General features: G+C 34.1%; 3 protein-coding genes across 3 annotated transcripts; 1 reads left to right on the forward strand and 2 right to left on the reverse strand.

Moving 5' to 3' along the window:
* Nucleotides 1-4,040: 4,040 nt before the first annotated feature.
* LOC135139069 (structure-specific endonuclease subunit slx1) lies at nt 4,041-10,008 on the reverse strand. Its single transcript, XM_064069158.1, has 4 exons — nt 9,640-10,008; nt 4,726-4,777; nt 4,478-4,663; nt 4,041-4,423 (listed from the first exon to the last, which is right to left on the reverse strand). The coding sequence occupies exons 1-4, from the start codon at nt 9,819-9,821 to the stop codon at nt 4,061-4,063; spliced, it is 783 nt and encodes a 260-aa protein (XP_063925228.1). The 5' UTR covers nt 9,822-10,008; the 3' UTR covers nt 4,041-4,060.
* A 15-nt stretch (nt 10,009-10,023) lies between these two features.
* LOC135139071 (ubiquitin-conjugating enzyme E2 L3) lies at nt 10,024-11,264 on the forward strand. The gene is made up of 3 exons (XM_064069159.1): nt 10,024-10,285; nt 10,515-10,610; nt 10,662-11,264. The coding sequence occupies exons 1-3, from the start codon at nt 10,259-10,261 to the stop codon at nt 11,001-11,003; spliced, it is 465 nt and encodes a 154-aa protein (XP_063925229.1). The 5' UTR covers nt 10,024-10,258; the 3' UTR covers nt 11,004-11,264.
* Nucleotides 11,265-11,410: 146 nt separating this feature from the next.
* LOC135139068 (ATP-dependent DNA helicase Q5) lies at nt 11,411-20,056 on the reverse strand. Its single transcript, XM_064069157.1, has 8 exons — nt 19,882-20,056; nt 18,967-19,831; nt 18,496-18,738; nt 18,239-18,448; nt 18,075-18,189; nt 17,742-18,023; nt 11,686-12,379; nt 11,411-11,574 (listed from the first exon to the last, which is right to left on the reverse strand). Exons 1-8 carry the CDS (start codon nt 19,979-19,981, stop codon nt 11,498-11,500), a joined length of 2,586 nt encoding a protein of 861 aa, XP_063925227.1. The 5' UTR covers nt 19,982-20,056; the 3' UTR covers nt 11,411-11,497.
* Between the last annotated feature and the right edge of the window lie 6,809 nt (nt 20,057-26,865).

Raw genomic sequence — 26,865 nt, forward strand, 5'->3', positions numbered from 1 at the left:
TAAAAACTCAATACGGAATCATAAACTACAAGTGTAGGACTATGTTATTTTATACAATTCAAAAGCCATTTACTATATACAATTTTGAAGTGACGTCATCACATTATTGGTGGGGATGATTGGACAAATTTTGGTTAGCGTTTTACCATCTACATGATACTCCGAATATAAATACAAAATTTGACAACAATTGGCCTAGTACTTTCGTAGATTATCTGTCTAATAAAAATCCAGGCGACAGACAGACGGACGGAAACGGGAGACCTATTTCTTCGTACTCTAGGGGTCATGAAAGGTCGAGGAAACGTCGGCCGACGGACTCGATTAAATACAACTACAAATTAAATACCGGGTAACCATTCAGAGTTGTCAATTTTGACGACACGAGTGCGCCTAAAAACCAGTGAGAAGATGACAGCTACTGAATTGGTGCCCAAAATTTGAATTCGATATCAGCTATGCCATCATGCAATTTTAAATGTTGCCAACATAACAAAAAAACCACTAACATTAATAGTCACTCGCTACTTAAAATTAAACAATAATTCGTTTTTTTATGGTGTCCCGATTTGAAAAATAATTTCGCGCTGAAAAAACAAACGTAAGCAATCACCGATGTGTTTTCGGGGAATAGAGAAAAAAAAATCACCCTTAGGTTGTATTTGGTGCGTCATCACTTCTTATTTTGTTGTTGTGAGAGTAAAAACGTGTTAAAATTAAGGATACGTCTAATTTAGTTTGTAATTTTACTAAAGAGGGTTGTTTGAACAAAACTAAACCGCATTCGACGCAACTGTCTATTTCTCAACAAATGTAATTAGTGTAAAATCAGTTAATTAGTGATTTTCTAATCTTAAATATTATTAAACTGGCGAATTCGTCAAGCTCTGAAATTGCGAAATCACATTTGAATAATTTGAATTAAAAAAAATCAATCAAAAAAACGTTAAACATAGGCAACCATGTGCACGTTAACGCTTTTTGGGTAGTTCGTAGCTCGCTAAGGGATTTTAGTTAGAGGGTTGGTTAGAAGAAGGTTGGTTGATAGACAAGATGACGGCTTGGCGAAAGCGTCATTGTTGGTTTGGTTTCGTGAGTGGAGGAAGCCTTTGTTTAACAAAAATTAATCGTAACGACGGCGGCAGTTTTCCCCAACACGCGCAGCTAATTCTTGCGGCTTTCTAATCGGTGTGAATTTTTGACCAACGCCGACACGTGTAAATTTAATTCATTGTTTGTACATTCACAGTTCATGTTAAGATTTTAATCGTTAACTGGTTCTAACACAATTTAACACATTAGATTTATTTAAATCAATCACTTGCTAAGAGATTTCATGAAATTCACTTTGTCGGGATAACACCCTTTGTTTACAAAGTTATGAATGAGGTTTCTGGATGCTAATACTTAAGTGTTACATTCTAACACTTTAATTCTTCACACAAGATTGCTATTCATTGACGGCAGTTAAATCAATCTAACGTTGCCTCACTCTGGGAAAAGACCGTAAAAGTAAAAAGCGGAGTTCGTAATATCATGGACTGGCGGGGGATTAAAATCATTTTTCTCCTTAGACAGTTATCATCGTTATCATCATTACATCACCGAGGCATTTCCTCGCAATGTTAAAGATTACATCACCGAAGCATTTCCTCGCAACGCTAAAATTTACATCACCGAGACGCTTTTTCCTCGCAACAATGACTGGATTTTTGTTTTTATTTATTAAGTGTTTTGTTGGGATAAACAGTCCACGATAAACTCTCAAAGTTAATTGTTTTAAGTAACCAATCACTTGGATCAAGGCATCGTTTAACATAATGTAAACTCTTTGTTTGTATCGTTGATAACGTGTGGCAAATATTAATAACATGTATATTTGTTAGCTTTGCAATTTTCACCTCATACAATTTTTCGCTATCTCACAATTTTAGCCTCAGTTATTTTCTTTGTTGTATAATTTAAATTGAACGTAAATTTTCATGCTCTGCAGAGTCTAACCTCACGTAATATTTTTGTGTGCACAAGTTTTACTTCACACCATATTTTTTTGGTTTATAAATCTTTGCTAGTTTTTTTCATCTAAATATTTTGTTGATCAACGTTTCCTTCATGTAAATTATCTGATGCCCAATTTTAATCTCAAATAAGAATAATTTGTTTAAATTTTCGCGAGAGTGTATGGCGAATTTAAATGTTGTTTAATGCTCTTTTGTTGGAACTTTAACACTTGTTCAGTTGTAGTTTAATATTAGAGATTTAAAATGGAATTGAGGTAAATGACACAAAAACATGTAGCAGAAGCGGAGGGCGCGGTTCCTAGTCGAGCTAGCGGGATTTATCGCGCCATCTGCACAAGGGATGCAGGCTTTGTATAGAAGTCAGCGGAGCGGTCTGGACGACGTGACGCTGACAGCTTATCTATAGCCGTGACTTCCATCCACGAGTTTTCAACCGTAACGGTCTGGGTAGCACGGCATGTTCGTCATGGAGGTGTACTGTGCGGTAGGCTTGCGATAGATAGAATCACCGTCGCGGGGGAGAACTACCACGACCCGGAGCCCCAAACTCCGCTCGTGCTGCAACGCCCCGCCCCTATTTTTGTTGTGTTCTAGACTGAAATCGACATAGTTCGATTGCCACACTCTTATAGCGCCCTGATGCCGCTGCATAATTTGTTTATTTTAATTTTGTTCTCTTGTTGACTGCCAAAACTTTAAATTTCCCGCCACACGTCTGTTATAACTTGTGTATTTGCATCCAGTTATTTTAATTTAGATTTTGCTTTTTTTTATTAAATTTGTGATTTTCAAATATTTGCATTGATTCAGAACGTTTAATTTGATTTCATTTAAATTTTTTGACAATGGAGGAATAAATAATTTTGCTTTATTTAGCGGTACTTTTCCCACCTTGGGGTCCACATTTGTATTTGAACGCATCCCGCCATTTTTCAAAAACACAACGTAGGTTCCATTTTGTTAGAGGATTACAGAAAAGGCCAAATTTTGAATTTTTAAATTTTTCGCTGGATTTCATTTTTTTTCGCATGTCAATTTAAGGTGGTATCTTTGGGTTATCACATTGTTTTGATGGCGCTACCAAGAAAAACAAAACTACAAAACTAGTAAAAAAAATGTGCACGGTTATTTTGACAGAACTTTCCTTGCTCTTAAAGTATAGTCCCACAATTCCGTGTTTTTTTTTAATTATAAAATGGCGTAATTAATATCCTCGCAACCCCTGCGTCTTTAAATATGAAATATATTTAAAGCAGATAACTAACGGAAAAAAATATAGACATTCTAAATTTCTCAGTATATGCCTAACTTCGACAGTGTTTTTTTATACTTCGACTGTTTATGTTTTTACTTCTACCGAATTCGAAGTTTCAAAGTTAATTGTAAAATGTTACAAAATTTTGATTTTTTTCTCAAAAATCTGGACATCTACGATGAAAACTCGACACGGATTCATGAATCACACATACGGGAATATCCAATCCTATAAATACATATAGCACCAAAAAAAGGGGCAAATTAGTAGTAAGTGAAACGCTACATTTCACCCTACATTTTGTTTTTTAATTTATTATAAGGTGTTTTATGATTATTTTTAAGAAAACATGCCAATTTTGACGTTCAAGAGGTTTTTCACTTTTTGTAAAAATCTCGTCAGCGGTTTCTGTATGGATCCGCTAGTATTATAGACAAAATCTTTAGAAATCCACATTTTTTTTTTAAATAACTAATAAGAAATAATTAATAAGAAAAATTTGACGTCAAAAATTTAAAACAGGTTAAAAAATAGCTTAAATACATGAAAAAAAAAATGGGGTGAAACTTACCATTCTACTTTCTACTGATTTCAGTTTAGAAATTTCATCTACAACGTCCAATAATCTTTAAACTCGAGTCATTCAAATCAGAATTGGATTTGAAATAGCAACCAATGCTTTTATTCAGCCAAATTCTAAAATTATGTCTTGGAACGACTAAAGAAATAGGTACTGAAGGGAACAGGATCAATTAAACAACAAATTATTACAAATTAAAATCTTTTAATCAGAATCTGATCCATAAAAATCATCTCCAGCATCAACTCTAATCTTCACATCACTACTATCATAACAACCTTTAAACTTCCTTACTAAATCCCCCCACAAATACACTTTATGACACAACGGACATTCACCCTCAATAGGCACATACTCACCTGAACTTTTAAAAAAACACTTAGAAAAGCAAATAACATGACTAACCAAAACACAATCAGGATTCAAACACTTCATCCCCTTCTCGACCTCATCTTTACAAAAATGACAAAACACAATTCTTTCCACGGACGTCTCAGTGGTACTCGGAGTTATTTTTTTACTGATAACAGAACCATGGCAGATTGGCATGTGTATAGGTGGCGATTTCTGCAATACGTACTTTCACAAGTTACAAAAATTGGGGTGTAATGAGTGTTTTACCGGCAGGTCGCGAATAAAGTCGTCGTTGAGCCACCGAATTGTCAACGGGAGACGATTCCATGGCCCTACAAGAAGCATTTCAGATAAAACACGTATGGTAAAATCATAAACTTTTTCTTTTGATTTCTTTTTAGAGACGTGGTGTAGTCGGCGAGATGTGTGTGGATGTTGCCAGGCCCATTCAAACTAGAATAAAATAGACAAATATAGTGTTGTTTTTTTTTTTAAACAATAATAATAAAACGCACCCTTAAGGCCGAAATATTGTTTGGGAAACCATGGATTATCAGAACCATTAACCTAAAAAAATATCAGTACATCAAATATGGGCAGCTTAGTAAATCTAGTGTACCTAGATAATAATTATGAGAAGAGTGATTCATTTTTATTGGTGGATCATTTTTTCCACGGCCTATTTAAAAGAAATTTTATTTTAATGTTGTCAATTTGACATTCATAACCGTTCGTCAAGTAGAAATTTGAATGACCGGCTGCAACGTGAAAGGTTGTAAAAATAGATCTGAGAATGGAATGTTCTTTAAAGCTATTCCACAAAAGCCATATTTTCGTGCACTATGGTTAAAAAACACGAACATTGCGCCGAATAAATATGAACGAGTTAGCGGCCAACATTTCTGTGAAGATCAATGGGAAATATATTGCCAAAAATTAAAGAAAAACGCTGTTCCTTCAATTTTTCCCTGTACAACGGAGAGTAATAGTTCAAATAGTAAGCTCTCCAGTGAATCTTTTCAGTTTGAATCTCCCCTGTCAAATAATTCTCTTTCTTCTCAACCTCTCTGGCTTGAATTTGTTTCGCCTAACCGCTAAAGTGAAAACAACCATCTGACTATGTAACGGTACAGAAAGAGAATGATAGATACACTAAGAAAAAAGTTAGAATGTTAAAAATTAGTAACAAAAAATTAAGCAAGAAATTATACTTGTAAAAGTGTGTAATGCAAATTTAAGGAAAAATTTGGCAAATATATCAACAAAGGATCAAATTAAGACTCTAAAAAGGAAAAAACTCAAAAAATGTTCCGATCAAACAATCACTAAAGCTTTGAAGCTTAAATTTGGATGTGGGACCAGTGGATATAACTTATTAAGAAAAATGAAACTACCATTTCCAGCTATTCGAACATTGAATTTTCATTTACAAAATTTAGAGTTTAAATCTGGAGTTTTAGCTGAAATTCTAGGGTTTTTGAAAATTAAATGTGAATCGCTTAATCAAGATTTTGGGAGGGATTGTATGGTGGCATTGGACGAAATGGATACAAAAGCTAGGATTGATTATTGTGTACACAGTGGGACGTATATTGGGGGAATTACTTTACCAAAACATAAGGGAGTAGCGACAAAAGCGTTGGTAATTCTAGTGGGAGGTATTACTCGAGGGGTAAACCGCAGAGGAAATCAATTGTACACGCTAGAGGAAATCAAAGGAAATCACAGGAAATCAGAAATCAAAGGAAATCAAGATGGAATCAACGAGAAATCAAGACGAAATCAATGAGAAATTAACGAGAAATCAACAAGAAAACGCGGCTTCTCAAAACGATGCGTTTAAATTCTCGTCTACCTATTTCATCCGACGAAAATCATTTGAATAATTGGGACTGGTACCAAATGGGTTTCAGTGACAGCGATCTGACATCGTATGTCCAAGACACTGTACATATTATCACAAAGTTAAGAAAAAAGTTTTTAAAATCAGACTCAATATTACCTCTAGGGAATTACGTTGCTACAGTTGCTCACCTTGAAATATTAGTAAAAAATTACACCAAAGATCAACATATGCTAACAATAACAGATTTGAAAGCAGAAGACAAAATGAACTATGCAGCGGCAGAAAAAATGTGTAACCCGGAAGTAAAAAAAATGATAGCCGACAACATTGACAATAGTCCAGGAACAACAGCTTATTTGAAACTAATGTATCTTATGTAGGCAGCATTCCTGGACAAAACGTTATCTATTGTAGAAAGGATATATAACAATTGGTATTGCATATTTTTCCTACGAATATGGAAAAAATGGATTAAGGACCAAAGACAGTATACAATAAAAGATAACTTTTTATCTTCCAATTGCTGCACATGCGTTGAACTCAATGAACACGCATTAATAAAAATAATTAAAATTTTTCAAAAAAGTAATCTTACTGATGATATGTTCTTGCCTTGGAAGTTTAGCTCTCAAACTTGTGAGAGTATGTTTAGAAGCCTTGGATCAATGACTTCAACTTTTAGCACAATTGTTAATTTTAGTATAAGAGATATGTTGCATCGAAGTGACAGACTGCAAACTATAAACAACATTAAAAACGATTTGGATAAAAAATTCGTTTTTCCTAGAGAAATCAGAAAAAAAAGTTCAATCATGAAGAGAGATTTTGTGAAAAATGATGACTTAGGAAACATTTCAGATAAAGATATACAAAGCACCGTAGAATCAGCTTTAAGGGATTGTCTGGGTGACACTGAAGATTAGGAATGAAAGTGATAGATTTCAACTATGTATTTTTGCCTCCGTGTAAAGACAATGAATGCAATGACGAAGTTGAAGCTGAAATGTTTAGTGAAGAACAGTGCGATCACATTGAAAATTACAACAATTTTCAAATAGCCATGAAACGTAACGTTTTCAAAGTTTGGAAAACTATCCAGTTGACCAAGATGAAGATTTACTGAATGATCCTTGCACAATTTCGTACGAATCTGAGAAATTTGACAGATACATACACCTTAGAAGTTTTGATAGTGACGATATTTTTTTTGAAAAAGGTGATCTAGTCAGAATACGCTTAGATAATACAACAAAAGTTATAAAAAAGTCTTCACTTTGCTGGCTGTTAGACAATGAAAAGGATCGCGTCAGTGTGGATCGTCTCAAAAGATTTATTCAAAATAAGAAATGTAAAAGTAGTAGAGTTAACTCAGAAACTGATACCTGTCTTCAACATAAAGATGCATCTCAAATTCAAAAACCAGTCCAAATTGGAAAACAAAAAAGACGCTATAATATATCAAGTGACTCATCTGATTTAGACGACCCAAGTAGTATCGAATATGATGACAGCACGGACACCGAAAGTTTGAATTCTTCCAATTATTCTGATGATTTGAATCCTCGTTTGAATCTCAAGGCTGAAAATAGTAAGACTGATCGTTCTAAACCAGACTTAAATATAGACGATTATATTATAGTACAATTAACAACTCAAAAACAAAACAAAAAATGTTACATTGGTAAAATGTTATCACTTAACCCTATTTTTTGTGATTTTTTGAAAAGGAATCCAAAAATTCCGGATGCTTTTATGTTTCCGGACATTAAAGATCAGGGGGAGATCCAAGAAAATGAATATATAATGAAACTACCTCCACCTCAGGTACTCAGAAGAGACAGTTTAGTTTTTGAAAAAAAATTATTGAAAAAATATTTCATTTAATTCTAGTTTTTTTTTTAAGTGATGTGATTAAAATTTGTGATAATGTAACCTCAACCTGGGTCGAGATACAAGTATATATCGTAGAGAATACTAAAGTAAGAAACTGTGCAAAATTCTAGGTGCCCATGAACACTTTTAAAGGGAAAAATTACCTCTGAAAATTTATCAAGTGGGGTTATCCACTACTTTATTGTGCAAAAAAAAATTCTTACGTGTTAAATTTTGCATTTCAAAAGTTTTTTTCTAATATGCTTCATTTGAAAGTTGTGAACAAAAAATTAAAAGTGTTATCATCTGTATTTATGGGTAGCTAGAATTTAGCACAGTTTTATACTTCAACATCATCTACAATATATACACAAATCTCGACCCAGGTTATAAGGTAAGTATTTTTTAAGAAGTTGTTTTATTTTGTGATATTTTGTTATGATCCAACAGAAATGCTCTACTTTTATGTTTAGAGTTACCGTTTTTTTTAACATTTAATAAAATAAATGAAACTACTTGTTTTTTCTGTTTATGCTACCATAATAAATGAATAAACCCAATTTTTAAAAAGTAATGACTTAAGTTATTATTATAAGTTTGATTTAATAGGTTAAACTTTAACATGATCTTGTATGCACAACACAGAGATGAACCTAATAGAATGATTTTCGACTATTTGGTATTCATTAATTACCTCTGTGAACGTATGAGCCAGTCGTCGTTACCTTATGAGTGAGTCACTGATAAGTAAAAACTGCTGACGTAACTAAAAATATCCTTGGCCTTATGTACTTTTAATTTCGTAAAGTCAAAAGCAAAATTTCATAATATAATTTATTAAAAAATTAATAATAATAAATAATATAATTTATTAAATCTTTGAGTGATTTAAATGAACTCATTTGTACACACCAGACATTTTTAATTTCAAAATTAAAATAGACCATAAGGTTTTCTGACTGAATGTGCAAAAAATCTAGAATATTGCATATGCCCACTTTTAGAACAAACATTTGACCCAAGAAAGTGTAAAATTCCAACGTATACTTACTCTATTGATTTAGACATCTAAAACCTCGATTTTAGAGTAGCGTTCTTTTTGTAAGTAAAATCAGATTTTTTTTCTTAAAAATTTCAGTTTGTTGCTTAGCAGCACAATACATTTTATTTATTTATTTTTTTCGTCTAAAGGGAAAGCACTTCAGCTTACCTAGTCACCGTACGTTAGTAAACACTTGGTAAAAAAAGGTTTAAATTCAACATTATTATCGGCAAAACAAAAAAGTCAAGTTAAAAAAAAGTTAACAATCGCCCTATAGAACATTATGTAAACAAATTTTGAGGAAATCAAAAGGAAATTATAGGAAATCAAGAGGAAATCACAAGAAATCATAGGAAATCAAGAGGAAATCATAGAAAATCAAAGGAAATCACAGGAAATCAAAGGAAATCACAGGAATTCAAAGGAAATCAGAGGAAATCAAAAGAAATCGGGGGAAGGCTGAATTACGTCGAACTTAGGGAAGTGACGAGTATAAAAAAGAATCACGGAGTATTGGTGATGCTTACGAGAGCAAGGGAACTCTCTAGAACTCTCGAGATCCATAATTCTTTGTATTTTGTTTTTTACAAATGAGTGTTACGTGATAGTGAGTTATTACAACGTAAATAATAAATATAAATATAAATAAAATAAAGTGGAACAACATACCAGGGTCCTTTATTACTGGTCTTCCAAGCACCCCCATACTGTTTACCTTTATTGTGTTGTTTCACCCTTCTGTTCGGATCTACAGTATAACCAATGTAAACACGACCCTTATATTTAGGATTTGTGCAATACAATAAATAAACGCCGTAAAAATGTTCAATAACGTCGGCCTCGTTATCCATTAAATTTTGAGGTTACATTTACAATCATTCAAACGTTGCTAGGGACTTTGCTTTTACAATACTGGCAGCGACAAGTTATACATCTAATCCCAAAATGTGGCTTTATTGTGTTAAACGAGACCGATGAATTATTAATTACAAACAAACCATTATCGACTAACTTTGTGAAATTCTTTTTCACGCACCGTTACGTTTTTAATAGATTTGGGTGAATTTAGTGTGACGAATTACAGATGGCAGGCCTGTTCATCTGTCAAATTTTAGTGGAAGGACGAAAGTAATGGGCGAGTGAAACACGAAAATATTTTCTACAACGTTACAAGTGCTTTTTTTGATATTAAACATCTAATTTCATCTAAATATTACTTCGTCGAAGTGTTTTTGTAAATAAATATCACCCTAGAAAGTTAGTGATTTGCCAAAAAGTTGTAGACAAAATGGCAGCCACTAGGAGGTTACAAAAAGTGAGTATTTGGTTGTTGTTACGGTGTTTTGCAAACAGGAGTGTCATCGTCCTGATTGCAAAGCCGCGTTTAGTCAAATTGGGCGAATTCTGGTCGGGTGCAGCTGGAAATCACGTAAATAAGCGTAAAAGAAAAACGGAAACGTCATTTTCCTGCAAAAGCCCCCAAAATCGTCCGACCTTGACTTCTCTCCAGGGTGAGTCACTCCTACTATAAATTGATATTTTAGGAACTGGGAGATATAAGGAATTCAGGATTAAAGTCATTCCGGGATATACAAGTGGACGAAACAAACATCTTGACATGGCAAGGTTTAATAGTTCCAGTATGTGTGTGCTTATTAGAAAGGGATTTTTACACAGAATTTCCTTTTTAGGACAACCCTCCATACAATAAAGGCGCTTTTAAAATAGAAATAAATTTCCCAGCAGAATACCCCTTCAAACCACCTAAAATTAACTTCAAGACGAAAATATACCATCCAAATATAGATGAAAAAGGACAGGTCTGTCTACCTATTATTAGTGCCGAAAATTGGAAACCTGCTACAAAGACAGATCAAGTTATCCAAGCTTTAGTGGCACTCGTTAATGAACCAGAACCTGAGCACCCTCTGCGTGCAGACTTAGCTGAAGAATACCTTAAAGATAAGAAGAAATTTACGAAAAACGCTGAAGAGTTTACGAAAAAACACAGCGAGAAGAGACCGACGGATTAATGAAGAGCGGACTGTGATTACTTAATTTTTTATTTTAATCCACGATAGTTTTCAGCACACTCGACGAATTCACGGGGTGTATTTATATTGACATTTAAAATTATATTTTCTGTGTTACCTCACTCGTTTTCATGGGCCCCTTTATTTTTATTTACTTTATTAATATAAGTGAGTGGATTTCTGTTCATGTAACGTGGGGTAGATTATTTAATTTGCAAAATGCTTATGTAAAATTAATTCTTCAATAAATACAAAAGTTTACTTCGCTTATTTCTAACTCTAGGGTTTACATTGCCAATAAACGGATCTCAAACAAAACAAATTATATTTATCCATAGGTCGCTAAAATCATAACGGTCTTAACTCTATATCTATTTCTAGAAAAGAAACGAAACCCTTAATACAGGTACATTAAAATAAGTTTTATGAGCTGAATAAATTTTACAAATGAAACACAACTTCGTTAGAAAAATAACTCCAAACGCTTTTTCACCTCACAATACAGTCTGTGACGTAATTTCGTCGTTCTTCTTTAGGAAGTTCTCGACGTATTCTTTGATTTCATTTTCGTCTGCAACAAAAAGTAAAAAAATAAATATATAGACAAGTTGCGAATAAATTTAACGTCCTTCTGACGTGACAACATCTAATAATAACAGGTACATAACATAACCTCAATTACCTTTATCAATTAAAGCATGTGATATATTCCTAGCTGTGCTTTTGAAAGTGTCTCTAGATTCAAACCTCCTTTCCACATAAGCTGGAGTGAGCAACTTAACAACGAGATTCCCAATCTCAGTCTTCTTCAATTTATTCTTTTTAACTTTGTTGCTGCTTTCACCGTTTTGTTCGTTCTTCTTTTCTACGCTATTCTCGACCGCCTCGACAAACTTCTCGTACTCTTTATCCATGGAAGACTCGCCAACTTTCTGTTTCTTCTCCTGTCTTTTGTGCTTCTCCTCGTGCTTCCTTTTCCGTTCCTTCTTGTCATGGTCGATTTGGACGTCCACCTTCTTCCCCTCCTCTTCGTCGGGCTCCTCACCGAACAGGCTTTTCAAATCACGATTCTTTTTCTCCCCCATCTCATCAGTCTTAACCTCACTTTCCACTTTCTTGAAGAAATCGCCTATCGTCGGTTGTTTCTTCCTCTCTTCTTTCTCTAGCACCTGCCAAGCGGTTTGGAAAGTCCCGTTCGTCGCCTTCTTCACACTTACTTCCTCGGACTGGCTGCCTGTCTTGATTTTGCTCTTTTGTTCTTTCTCGATGTTCCTGAATAAATCTCCCAGAGTTTCATATTTAGCCGGTTTGGGGGTGAAAGTCAGTAGGGTTTCATAGACGATTTTGTCATCAGTGCATCGTTTTATCGCCGATATCTGGAAATGATGGGAAATGTGTGTCAACAGGACACAGTCTAAAAATAACTCGCTTGTCTACGGCGTACGTTTTGTGCGAAATTGCCATTTAGTTAATTGGTGCTTTGTAGTACAGTCTTTGCTGGAGGGGCACTGCTCACAAAACCCGAAAATTTTACAAAAATTATACTTTTTGGATAAATTAGGCGAAGCTCGAAACTGACGTTTCGTTAGGGATTTTCGGCTGGTTACATTGGCGGAACGCGCCATTGGCGTCCTCTCAACATTCAAATTAATTTATGTCGTTATAGTAGTTGGAATTAATCCCCATATAAAACTAAAATGAAACGCGACATCGTTGATGAGAAATTGCGGATTTCGCACAATTTTTTTTCATTAAAGTTACACCAACACCTCAACTTACGCTCAAAACGTATATGACAAAAAGTCTGGATAAAGAAAATGAAATAATTATTGTATAAAAAAAAATGTGACGAAGTATTGCCAATTAACTTTTTTTTAATAACCCACTTTCGTCACGCTATAACTGAACCATTTAAGCGTTATTAATATTTTTTCAATTTAGAAATTAGTGCAATAAAAAATGTTTCTTATAGAAATTTTACTAAGAATAAAAAAACACTTTCGGGGGAATATGTTTTACTAAAGCCACATGATTGGACTATACTTGGACAGGTTCATGACTGTACTAAAAACACCAAAGTAAAGAAGCGGCACAAGATTTATGTCAACAGTATAATATGCATGGTAAGTTAGCGATATATTCTGAGTGTCAGTTTTCATTATGTGCCACCGGTTTTTTTTAAATGCTCTAAGAAACGATTCATACTAGACAAAATCATGTCAAAACATTATTCCTACAGTTTGTTTTTTCTCCATAAAACTGGCAATAATTATGATACAATAATCTTAATTTTTAAGCAAATTGGCTCCTTGGTGTCTTGACCAATTTTTTAATCCTACTAACCTCCTCGTAAAGCAATTAAAATGTGACTCAGTAGGTATAATAATATAAAAAACCTTTAAGAAAAACTGTTCCACATACTAAGTTTTGTCAAAAAGTTAAAACTTTATTTTTTTCAATTTTTATTTTCCTGATGATAGTTATTATTCCAGAATAATTGTTAAGGAAAATACTGTAACATTGACATGTTGCTGAATTACTTCACATTTGCATTTGGATTCAGGTTTTGTTGACTTAGATTATTAGGACCTATTCATGCTTGAAACAAATTGCCATTTAATTCATTGATCTTAATTCAAGGTCATAATATTTAAAAATAACCTCCTGAAAACACCTGTGGAAAATCCGTCGAAAAAAAAACGCGAAAAAGAAGACTAAACCAAGCCTCCGAAAAGTGGCCTTCTGAAAAAGTGCCGTCTGAAGAGCTTTCTCCTTAAAAAGAGCCCTTTGAAATGAGCCCTCTGAAAAGCAACCCTCTGAAAAGAAACTTTCTGAAAAGGAACCTTCTAAAAAAGAGCCGCCGAAAAAGGGAATCTAAAAAGGGACTTTTTGAAAAAACGCCGTCTGAAAAAAGCCGCCTAAAAAGAGCCTTCTGAAAAGGAGCCTTCCGAAAAAAAGCCTTCTGAGAAAGAACCTTATGAAAAAGGGCTTTCTGAAAAAGTGCCTTCTGAAAAATAACCTCCTGAAAAAGAACCTTGTCAAAAACAGCCTTTTGAGAAAGACCCTTCTGAAAAGTAGCCCTCGAAAAAAAAACTGTCTTCCTGAAAAATGCTTTCTGAAAAACCGCCAACTGAAAGAGTTGTCTGAAAAAAGAATTCAGAAAACAGCCTTCTGGAAAAGAGCTTTTCTGAAAGTCTTTAAAAAAAACTTTCTGAAAAGCAGCCCTCTGAAAAGAACCGCCGAAAAGAAGCCTAAATCGAGCCTGGAAAAAAGGGCCTTTTGGAAAAATGTCGTCTGAAAAGTCTTTTAAAAAGAGCCTTTTGAAAAGGACGGAATCCTTTAAACGGGATCCGTCGAAAAGCAGCCTTCTGAGAAAGAATCGTCTGAAAAAAAACCTTATGAAAGAGAGCCTTCTGAAAAAGAGCCGTCTAAAAAAAGAATTCTGAATAGAGCCTTCCAGAAGAGGTTTTCTGAAAAAAAAAGAGTCCTTAAAAACTGTGTAAAACTGTATTTGTAGTTTTTAACACCAATAAAGTATTGATGGATTGATTGATTGCTTGAGCTCTTTGAAAAGAGCCTTCTGACAAGCAGCCCTCTGAAAAGAAACTCTTTGAAAAGGAACCCTATGAAAAGAAACCCTCTTAAAAGGAAGCTTCTAAAAAGGACTCGCCGAAAAGGAACCTAAACCAACCAAAAGGGGCGTTTTGGATAAGCGCCGTCTGAAAAAAGCCTTCTAAAAAGAGCCTTCTGAAAAAGAGCTTTCTGAAAGTCTTTTAAAAAAGAGCCTTCTGAAAAAGAACCTTGTGAAAGAGCCTTCTAAGAAAGAGCTTTCTGAAAAAGGCTTTCTGAAAAAATCTTTTGAAAAAGAGCCTTCTGCAAAAGAACCTTCTGAGAAAGACCTTTCTGAAACTCTTTTGAAAGAGCCTTCTGAAAAAGAACCTTGTGAAAAAGAGTCTTCTGAGAAGGACCCTTCTAAAAAAGGGCTTTCTGAAAGTCTTGAAAGAGCATTCTGGAAAATAATCTTCTGGAAAAAAAACTAGTAAAAAACAGCCCTTTGAAATGAGCCCTTTGAAAAAGAACCCTATGAAAAGAACCCTCTGAAAAGGAGCCTAAACCGAGCCTCGAAAAATGGACTTTTTGAAAAAGCGCCGTCCTTAAAAAAGCCTTCTAAAAAGGACCTTCTAAAAAGGAATCCTCTGAAAGGGATCCGTCAAAAAAAAGCAGCCTTCCGAAAGGGCTTTCTTAAAAAGAGCTTTCGGAAAAATAGTCGTCTAAAAAGAGACCTCTGAAAAGGAACCCTCTGAAAGGGATTCGTTGAAAAAAAAACATCGAAAAAGAGCCTTTTGAAAAAGCGGTTTCTGAAAAAGAACCTTGTGAAAAAGCCTTCCGAGAAAACCTTTCTGAAAATCTTTTGAAAAAGAGCCTTCTGAAAAAGAACCTTGTGAAAAAGAGCCTTCTGAGAAAAACCCTTCTGAAAAAGGGCTTTCTGAAAGTCTTGAAAAAGAACCTTTGGAAAAAAAGCTTTCTGAAAAAGAATCTTATGAAAAAGGGCTTTCTGAAAAAGAATCTCTTGAAAAATTCTTCTGAAAGTCTTTTGAAAAAGAACCTTCTGAAAAAGTACTTTCTGAAAAAAAATCTTTTGAAAAAGAGCCTTTAGAAAAAAAGAATTCTTAAATAAAACCTTCTGAAAGAGAACCTTGAGAAAAATATCCTTCTGAAAAAAGGCTTTCTGAAAAAGAGCCTTTTGAAAAACAACCTTCTGAAAAAGAACCTTGTGAAAAAGAATCTTTTGAAAAAGAACCTTGTAAAAAAAAGCTTTCTGAAGTCTTTTGAAAAAGAACCTTCTGAAAAAGGACTTTCTGGAAAAAAATCTTTTGAAAGAGCCTTTGGGAAAAGAACCTTTTGAAAGACAACCTTGAGAAAAAGAGCCTTCTGAGAAAGAGCCTTTTGAAAATGAGGTTTCTGAAAAAAACATCTTTTGAAAAAGAGCGTTCTGAAAAAGAACCTTCTGAAAGAGAACCTTGAGAAAAAGAGCCTTCTGAGAAAGAGCCTTTTGAAAATGAGGTTTCTGAAAGAGTCTTGAAAAAGAGCCGTCGGAAAAATAACCTTGTGAAAAAGCCGTCTGAGAAAGACCTTTCTGAAAGTCTTATGAAAGACCCTTGTGAAAAAGAACCTTCTGAAAAGAACCTTGTGAAAAAGAGCCTTCGGAAAAAAAGCCTTCTGAAAAAGAATCTTATGAAAAAGGGTTTTCTGAAAAAGAATCTTTTGAAAAAGAGCCTTCGCAAAAAGAACCTTGTGCAAAAGAGCCTTCTGAAAAAGAACTTTCTGAAAGAGTCTTTCGAAAAAGAACGTTATGAAAAGAAACCCTCTAAAAAGGAACCTTCTGAAAAGAACACTCAGAAAAGGAGCCTAATTTGAGCCTCGAAAAAGGGCCTCTTAAAAAAACGCCGTCTGAAAAAAAGTCTAAAGAGAGCCTTCTAAAAAAGAGACTTCTGAAAATGAAGCCTCTGAAAGGGATCCGTCGAAAAGGAGCCTTCCGAAAAAGAGCCTTCTGAGAAAGGGCTTTCTGAAAGTTTTTTGAAAAAGAACCTTCTGAAAATGGGCTTTCTGAAAGAGTCTTTTAAAAAAGAGCCTTCTGAAAAAGAATTTTCCGAAAAAGTCTTGAAAACGGGCCTTCTGAAGAAGAACCATTTGAAAATGTCTTCTGAAACAGAGTGTTTTGAAAAAGAGCCTTCTGAAAAAGAGTCTTAAAAAGAGCCTTCTGAAAAAGAGTCTTAAAAAGAGCCTTCTGAAAAAGAGTCTTAAAAAGAGCCTTCTGAAAAAGAAAATTCTGAAAAGGAACTTATGAAGGAAATTTCAAAGAGCGTCCGAAAAATGGATCCAGAACCTCCAAAAAAGAACCTTAAAAAAACGACCAGAAACACCCCAAAAAATCTAAAAATCTAAAATTTCACGTTTTCTTAGTTTCTGTTAGAAACCAAACCCCAAAATTAATTACTCACCGATTTATTTTGAAACATTTCAAGTACACTTTCAGATTATCGCAATGACGATAACACGTTACTTAACTCGACCTCCAAAATAAAAATTGTGACGTAATTTCAAAACACTGATAAAGTCTCACTTGAAAATATGCAGCGTGACATGGATTTTTTATACTTGTGCTTTGATAATTCGCTATGCTTGGAATTGTAAAACCAGACTGACACAAGCACTTAATCGCGCCATTAATTCAATCACGCACATAATCAATCACGTGATCAAATTCAATCAATCGGATGCCCAGATTCGCGGGTTAATCGCACATTAAATTTGAAATCAAAGTAAACATTCAATTCGTCTAACATAAACGGACCCTTTCGAAAAATATGTACTTTTTGGCAAACGTTTAATTAGTAAATGTTTGAGGTGACGTCATCAACTGGCTAAATGGGATGAAGGTTAAAAATTCCACTATTAAAGTTTCTACGGTTTTAACTTACCTGGAATTTGAACCCATATCGTTTTGTGTCGTCACGTGCTCACCCCTGTACACGTTACATATATACAAAGCTTCACTAAACATGCACAAAAAGTACATTACTTACAACATAATGACTACAGCAGAAACTTTTTTTAACTACATACATGCAACAATTTTACCACCACCACTGGAAGACCTTAAATTGTATTGACACCCTTAAAACACTAATCCATAAACTACGTTCTTATATATGTGTATTAAAAAAAAAAACTAACCATCTTCGCTAGAGAACTCCTATACATAGTCATATTCGTGTTGGCTGTAAAAACCGAATACTCCATCTCAACTGCGCAATCTTCAACATCCCGCCTGTCGAAACTCTGGTCTTCCACATCCATACAATCCTTATAATTCGCATGTAATACTTCCACAATTTTCGATAAATACTGCTCGCGTAGTACCAACGTTAACCCCTTAACTTTACTAGAAGTGGACGAAGCCGCCATCACTCGGGAACGTTCGGAAAATAACTTATCTATCGTTTTCTGAGACACTTCCTACAAGTACCCAACGTCACACTGACCCCAAAAAATAAAAAATAAAAACACCTGCGCGCTCCTTCTCAAAGCAAACTGCTTCTGTATTAACTGATTCGATTCTTTCTTGGCCCTTTTTTCTCTAACGTCACTATTAAATTCGTCACTCGCATAATCCTGAGCGTCACTTTAAAAAACCCTAAATGTAGTCGCAATTTTAGTCTATTAGAACTTACTCTTTCTGTCCCTTTCGTCCCTCGCCGTACAAATCAGAATAGTCCAAATCCCGCGAACTGAAAGCCCTACTGCTATATTCAATACTTTTAACATGGAACTCCTCCACCATTTTTTCTACGGCTTTTTTGTCTTTGCAGATGTCGCATCTTTTTGAGCATTTAGGCGGGGGTTCACCGAAATGGTCAGTGAATAACTTGTGGCGGCACGCGCTACGACACGGCAATCAGTATTTATTTTATGACAAAATATGACCTACTTTGCATTTTCGCAGTACTCTACCATCTTCTTGAACCCTTTAATGGCAGTCTCTGCCTTAGCCTTCCTGGATTCTTTATCTTTAGCTTTAGCAAGATCATGGCTTAGATGGAACTCAATGGCGCGACAATCAGCCCTATTATAATAAATTCGGCATTTTGATGGTTTACCATCACGTCCAGCACGGCCAGATTCTTGGTAAAAGGACGCTGGGTCTTTTGGTACGCCCCAGTGTACCACGAATCTGAATGAAAATAATAGAATATGCAAAAAAATCGGGTTGGGCATAGTAATCATGTCATCCTTGGAATTGAATCCGCCATTTTTGCTTTGATTGACATTTGTCATTTTTTGACATTTATCAGTGCGGTTTAATCACCGACATGCTAAATGTTTTCCACGGATGACTTGATTACAAATGTTTTCATTTATTTCTGAACAAAAATTAGCCATAAATAAAAACAAAAAATACCTCACTGTAGCTTTATCCACCCCCATTCCAAAACTTATTGTCGCACAAATCACAGTATATTCCCCCTTCTGCCAGGCCTCCTGGTACTCTAACCTATCAGCATTGCGCAATCCCGCATGGTAACACCTTGACTGCACCCCCAAACTATTCAATTTATTCGACACCACCTCAGTCTGTTCCCTGGTCCTACAATACACGATGCCGCACCCCCGATCCCCCATTTTCACGTCCTCACTGTCCCCTTTAAGACACTCATCGATAAATTTCTTTAAATGCATAAACGGATTCTCCAACATATTCTGATAAAACACATCATAAAACAAATTCGCGCGGAAGCATGACGTTTTAAACACTTTCAAATTATTGCTGAGCTTCAAATTTTTAATAATATCTTTGGTAACATCAGCACCTGCTGTTGCAGTTAAGGCTAGACAGGGAATTGAAGGACTGATGCGTAAGTCCCCCAATTTGAGGTAATCTGGTCGAAAATCGTGCCCCCATTGACTCACACAGTGAGCCTCATCTACCACAATATAAGCAACCTTGTCAAATTTGACCAAGTAGTCGAACAAAGACCGAAAAGTGTGTGTCGCTGCTTGCTCCGGAGTTATATAAAGCAACCGAGTTAAAGTTTGTTTACATTTTAAATCAGCCATAAGCGAATCACGTTCCGCTTTTAGCGTTTTTGAATTGAGCGAAGCTGCTCTGACATGTAGAGCCTGAAGATGATCGACTTGATCTTTAATCAGAGCCAGAAGGGGTGAAAACACAATGGTAACTTTGTCGGGGTGTAGAACTGCCGGGAGCTGGTAGCACAACGATTTTCCAGAGCCCGTGGGCATTGAAACAAGAACGTCATTTTTTCCTACAAAAGAAAATGTTATTGTTGTTTGGAAGATCACGTTACATGTGTACTTTGACAGATTTCCTTGATGGCATTTTCTTGAAGACTGGACTTGAAGCTGTCAAACTTGAAAGTTTCTTTTAAACCGGAGAGGATTATGTTTTCATCCATTTTTTACTGATAAAGATTACTTACAACTTTTTTGAGGTAAATCATTGCGCGGTTAAACAAATGTCATTTTAAACTGTCAACAATGTCAATGTCAATGTCATTTGTCAAAATCGCGAGAGTAACCATAGGCGGCGCGTAATGGCAACGATAATCTTTATCAGGGTCGTGCTTAAGAACATTAATAACAAATTTTTAAAAAATAATAAAACGTGCCGTATCGTCTCAGTTTTACTATTTAAGAGCTGAAAAATTCTGTTTCAAATGTTGTTCAAAGTTGAGTGTTACAATGGCGAAAACTATACTTTTGCAGCTGCTGGTCCTTCTTATGGGTGTTCTGGCAGTTTGGGGTTCAGCTTATCAAATTGACGGAGGTAATGAATTACAATGTTTTTCTTAATATTAAACGAAACCCTTGTTTTACAGAGTCTCAAAATCTCTCACAGCAAGACTCAGATACTGATTTTGATAAATTTCTTGGAAAACTTGCTACATCGTTTGATGAACTTGTCGAAAAATTTACTAGATTGGTAGATTGTACAAATGAGTGTGGTAAGAAGATATAAAAAGTTATGGTATTGTAAAGTTATTATTCGTTGAATAAAATATATATCACTTAATTGCATACGTTTCTCTTTACTGTGTATAATTTTCGTAGACACGACTTTCTAACCCATACATAACAAATTTTATAGGTATAAAAAGAAAACAAGTTTTACATGACGACGTTATTTTAGAGTACGAATACCAAAATGCTTTGACAAAGTAAAATCTTTACAACAAATAAGTGAAGTCTTAACGATTTAATACATAATGTTCAGGTAAAACACTCACCAAAATTTGCCACTGACGTAATCTCCACATTTTGCAATAGTATATGTAATTAAAATTTTATATCTTCCGTTCACGGTTTATGAATCCAACAACATTTTCCAATTTATAGCTATTGAAGGCATGTTAAATCGTTAGTCAAAATTTATCCGTTGATGCCCCCCAGGAGTTGATGATGTCATCTTACAATTTTGTCGAATTATTGTCATTTAAATGTTAAAAAGTAGCATAGTCCTGAACTTGTGGATTATAAATACCCTACGAGATTTTTCGGCTTTTCGATTTCTCGATTTTTCCACTTTAGATGTTTCAATTTTTCAATATTTCAATTTTGGACTTTTTCAATTTTTCCATTCTTCAAATTTCCAGTTCCTCGATTTTTTTATTTTTTGATTTCTCAATTTTCCGATATTTCAATGATACGATCTCAACTTTTGTCCTCTGCAATTTTACGGTTTTTAAATATTTCGATTTTTCAGTTTTTCAAAGTTCGACTGTTTTATATTTCGATTTCAAAATTTTTCAAATTTTCAATATTTTAATTTTTAAAATTCTAGATTTTTCGAGTTCTCGAGTCTTCAGTTCTTCTATATTTTCATTTTTCAATTTTCCAAATTTTTAAATTTTTGATTTTTCAATTTTTTAAGAACTCGATTTATGGAGATTCGAATGTTTCGATGTTTTAATTGTTCAGTCTATCTCAATTTTTTGAGATCTCGATTTATTCTTCTCGATTATTCGATTTTGCCCTATTTCGGTTTCTCAATTTTTAGATTTTTCGACTTCGCGACTTTTCGACTCCTCGGTTTCTCAATCTTTTGATTTTTAGATTTCTCGATGTCCCAGTTTTTGAATTTTTCGATTTTTCGATTTTTTACTTTTCGGATTTTCAAGTTTTCGATGTTTCGATTTTTGCGTCATCCAATTTTTCAAGTTTCCAACTTTTTAAATTTTCGAGTATCGATTTCTCGATTTGTTGATTTTTCACATTTTCGATTTTTAAATTTTAGATTTTAGAATTTTTATTTTTTTGATTTTTTGATATTTATATTTCTCCATTTTTGAATTTTGCGATACATGTTTTAATTTTTCAAGTTTTAAATTTAAAATTTTTCGATTTTTCAGTTCTTCAATATTTTATAATTTTCCAAATTTGGACGTTTCTGAATTTTCACTTTTCCCATTTCCCAATTAATTTACTTTTTGATTTTCCCATTTCTCGACTTCCCAAAGTTTCGATCTTTCAGTTGTTCAGTTCTTCAATTTTTCGATTTTTCAGATTTTGATTTTTCAGTTTTTCGATTTTTTAGTTTGCGATTTTTCAACTTTGTTTTTTTGATTTTTCGATTTCTCAGTTTTTCAATTTTTTAATTTCCCAGTTTTAAGATATTTCGTTCAATTTTGTGGTTTTTCAGTTTTTTGACTCTTTAATTTTTCCCCTATGTTTTAATTTTTGATATTGGGGTTTAGAGATTTTTTAGTACTTATTTCAATTTTTCAATTTTCGATTTTCCAATTTTTCTTTTTTAAAATTTTTAGATTTTTTCAAATTTTTGATTTCTCGATTTATCGAATTCAGATGTTTGGATGTTTTGATTGTTCAATTTATCGGTTGTCCAATTTTTCGATGTTTCGATTTTTCAGTCATCCGATTGTTCAATTTTTCAACTTTTTAAATTCTGGAAGTTTATTTTTCCGTTTTTAGATTTTTAAATTTTAGATTTTCGAATTTTTATTTTTTAATTTGGCCATATTTTCATTGCTCAATGTTTTAAACTTTATTCGGTATTTCTATTTTTCAATATTTTTTTAATTTTTCAAATTTAGACGTTTCTGAATTTCCACTTTTCCCATTTCTCAATTAGTCTATATTTTGATTTTCCCATTTCTCGACTTCCCAAAGTTACGATCTTTCAGTTCTTCAATTTTTCGATTTTTCAGGTTTTTGATTTTTCAATTTTTCAATTTTTTAAATTTACGATTTTTCGACTTTGCTTTTTTGACTTTTTTTATATGTACTTCTATTTCTCAATTTTTCAACTTTTCGATGTTTCAATTTTACGAAGTTTTAAATTTTCGATTTTCCAATTTTCCTTTCTTAAAATTTATCGATTGTTCAATTTCTCAATTCATCAATTTTTCAATTTTTAACTTTTCTTCTCGGCTTTCGACTCCTCGATTTCTCGATCCCCTGATTTTTGGATTTCTCGATGTCTCAGTTTTTGAATTTTTCAATGTTTCGATTTTTAGATTTCTCGGTTTTTCGATTTTTTACTTTTGGGCTTTCTAATTTTATGATTTTCAAATTTTTCGATATTTCGATTTTTCAATTATCCGATTTTTCAATTTTTCAATTTTTTAAATTATGGAATTTCGATTATTCACTTTTAGGATTTTTAAATTTTAGATTTTCGAATTTTTATTTTTTTGATTTTGCGATATTTTAATTGTTCAGTGTTCTAAATTTAAAATTTTTCGATTTCAATTTTTCAAATTTTGAAGTTTGCTAAATTATCAGTTTTCAGATTTCTCAATTAATTTATTTTTGACTTTCCCATTTCTCGACTTCTCAAAGTTTCAATTTTAAGTTCTTCGATTCTTTAATTTTTCGACTTTGCTTTTTTGGTTTTTCGATTTCTCAATTTTTTAATTTCCCGATTTTTTGAATTCTGGAGTTTCGATTTCTCCATTTGTTGATTTTTCATTTTTTCGATTTTTAATGTTTAGATTTTTCCATTTTTCTATTTTATGATATTTTAATTTTTCAACGTTTCAAATTTTATATTTTTCGATTTTTCAGTTTTTCAGTATTTTTAAATTTTTCAAATTTTGACGTTTCTGAATTTTCGCTTTTCCCACTTCTCAAGTACATAATCTATTTTTTGATTTTCCTATTTCTCGGCTTCCCAAAGTTTCGATTTTTCAGTTCTTCCGTTCTTCAATTTTTCCATTTTTCAGGTTTTTGAATTTTTAATTTTTCGATTTTTTAATTTCCCAATTTTTGGATATTTCGTTTAAATCTGTGATTTTTCAGTTTTTTGATTCTTCAATTTTTCTCCTATTTTTCAACTTTTCTATATTTTATCCCTTTTTAAGTTTTTAAAATTTTACATTTTTCGATTTCTCGATTTTTCAATTCTTCAATATTTCAATTTTTCGATTTTTTAATTTAGCCATCTTGGTTTTTGGATGTTTAAAATTTTCCAACTTTTCGATTTTTAGATTTCCCGACTTTTCAAGTTTTCGATTTCTCAATTTTTTCAACGTTATCAGTTTTGGGAAATGTTCAATTTCTGTTTTTTTTTTAATTTTGTCATTTTAATTTTTCGATTTTTAAAATTTTTTATTCTTCGATAATTCAATTTTTCGATCACTGAGAGCTTTTTAAGCATGTCGTGTTGCTAAAAGTAAAAGTAAAAAACTATCAAAATTGTGACCAAAAATATGTAAAAATTAGTACAAAATAGAACACAACGCTTCTAAAACATAAAAATAACTGCACCTTTTCGAAAAAAAAATATTGCATGATTAGGGTTCCACTAGTATTGCTAGCAGAAATTGTAAACGCTTAGAGTCGACATTAGCCTGAGCGCGCTACGGTCTGTGCATCAAACAAGTTCTCAGGCGACGTTGTATTATGTCGGATCGTACATTGAAAATTGTGCTGTTAATAATAAAATGAGGTTATAGTAGATTTTGCGACAGGCAATCATCACAACGAAGCGGCAAAATTCTGAACATTTCAAAGCCAACTGGATACACAAAGTTATAGTGAACCAAGAGTTATAAGGTTATATGGCCATCATAAAATCATCCCATTGTGTCGAAGTTAAGTTGTTTACAATAGAAAAGGTTTTAGGGTCGTAAATAACGTGTCCACTGCAGCTCGACCGGCTCTTGTGGTTTCTTTCAGGGGCGGCTTTCACTAAATATGAAAATCCACCACTTCACTATTTCTTTACTACCTGCAGCCGCTGAGGGTTCCGAAATAACCACTCGCTTTGAAAGCCGGCCCTGTTAAATATGAGCAAGAAATGTTTAGAAGATTGTAAGGATCCAATTCGAATTTTTAAATTTCAAATGAATTTCGCGCGCGCAAGAAACAGTTGGTGAGAAGAAGAAAAGAAGGTTGGCAACCACCCCAAGGAAACAGGCGTGCGCAAAGCGGGTGGTTTTGTCTCGTGTAAAATCGGGCACTTCGCTTTGACCGCTTGGAGAGAACGGTCGACTTTCTTTCGAGCGCTTCGAGCAACAGGTTGTATTTTTGATTGTGAATTATTCTGTGCCTTTTGCTGTTGTTTTTGCGTTTCCAGTGTTGGTCCGTTCCATTGGAAAATCTAGCAGCCCCCGTTGAGCCATTGGGTGTTCCTGATTTCTCACCGTTCTTACGACGAGGTTTTTGTGTTCCTGTTGGCGGTAAGCTGTGTCGAAATCTTCGCATCTTTGGAGAGGTATGTTTTGAACACCCGTTTCGCGGCGAGTTTCAAGCCCCGACGATGCTTCTGACCTCGTGACACTTCGACGCGTGCGCTTTTTTCCACTAATCTCGTTTTTTTTTTACCTTTCATTTAAAATCCGTTGCAGTAGGGCTTTACAGGAAGTGATTTCTAGTTCGGGCCATGCTTTATTTAGCTATATTTGTGAAATCTGTATTTTGGATGGCGGCAAACGAGTTGTTATTTTCACCGTCCTTTGTTCAGGCAGCGGCCATTTTGAAGCGTCCATTTGTTTCTTTTAATCGAGCACATGTTTTGACTGAATCTATTGAACAAAATAACAACATTGTGGGTCATGGGGGGACGTGCCTTTATTCTTTGGATTTAGCACATTGTTTATACAACGCCACAGGATTCATCGTATTTTTGCATCGCATATTTTCGACGCCTATTAATTGGAATGACGAATTCGTCCAACGCCATTTTGCAACTGCAGATTGTCTGCCATGTTTGTTTATGTGGTTTTGTTTGGGGAAATGTATGTGTAATAATGGCCCACAATGCAGCTAAATAATTTCACGTTTGAATTTTAACTAATAACTTGACTGGACACGAATTAATATTAATCACATGTAAATCTGTTAACTTTACAATCTTTCACCTCATGCAATTTGTCTTTGTCTCACAATTTTAGCTTCAGTAATTTTCTTTGTTGTATAATTTGAATTGAACGTAAATTTCCATGCTCTGCAGTTTTGACCTAACATGATATTTTATTTGCACAAGTTTATTTCACACCAGATCTTTGTTTTATAAATCTTTGCTAAGTTTTGATCATGTAAATGTTTTGTTGATGAATGTTTCTCTCATATAAATTATCTGATGTCCAAATTTAATCTCAATTAAGAATTATTTGTTGTTGAATTTTCGTAAGAGTGTCTGGCGAATTTAAATGTTGCGTATTGCTCTTTGTTGAAACTTTAACACTTGTTCGGTTGTCATTTAATATTAGAGTCATAGAGATTGAATATTTAAATAGAATTGAAGGTAAATAACACATAACTCGTAGTGTACGTGGGGCGCGCGACTCCTTCTCAAACTGACGGGATTAATCGCGTCACCTGCACAAGTCCGCGGGTTTTGTATAGCTTCAGGGGGCGATCGCGGGTTTTTAACGCTGCCGGTTTCGTGATAGCCGGGACCCCACTACGGATCTGCGATCGTAACCGCCTCGTTTCGCAGGGCACGTTCGTAATGGAGAGATGCGTGTGAGCAGGCGTTGGTGTAGATAGAATCACCGTCGTGGGGGAGAACAGTGACGATCAGGAGTCCCAACCTCTACTTGCGCTACAACGCCCCCCTCTGGGTATTTTGCTGTGCTCGTAAATGAAATTGATATATTTTGTTCTATGTTTTGTTCGATCGCCACACTCTCATAATGATTCGGGTTCTGCCATCCAATTTACATATGTGTAGGTCTTGTGTTTGTTCGGTTTTCATATGTGTAGGTCTGTCAATTCGCGAGTGTTTTTCTTTCACATATCTTAAGGGTTTTGAAATGTAATAAAATGTCGTCCGGGAATAAAACCAAGGGGGTTTTTGCGCTGAGGGGTAAATCTT

This window comes from Zophobas morio, unplaced genomic scaffold, assembly GCF_036711695.1.
Source record: "Zophobas morio isolate AGI-343-1 ecotype UQ-CSIRO unplaced genomic scaffold, CSIRO_AGI_Zmor_V1 ptg000030l, whole genome shotgun sequence".
Taxonomy (NCBI): domain Eukaryota; kingdom Metazoa; phylum Arthropoda; class Insecta; order Coleoptera; family Tenebrionidae; genus Zophobas; species Zophobas morio.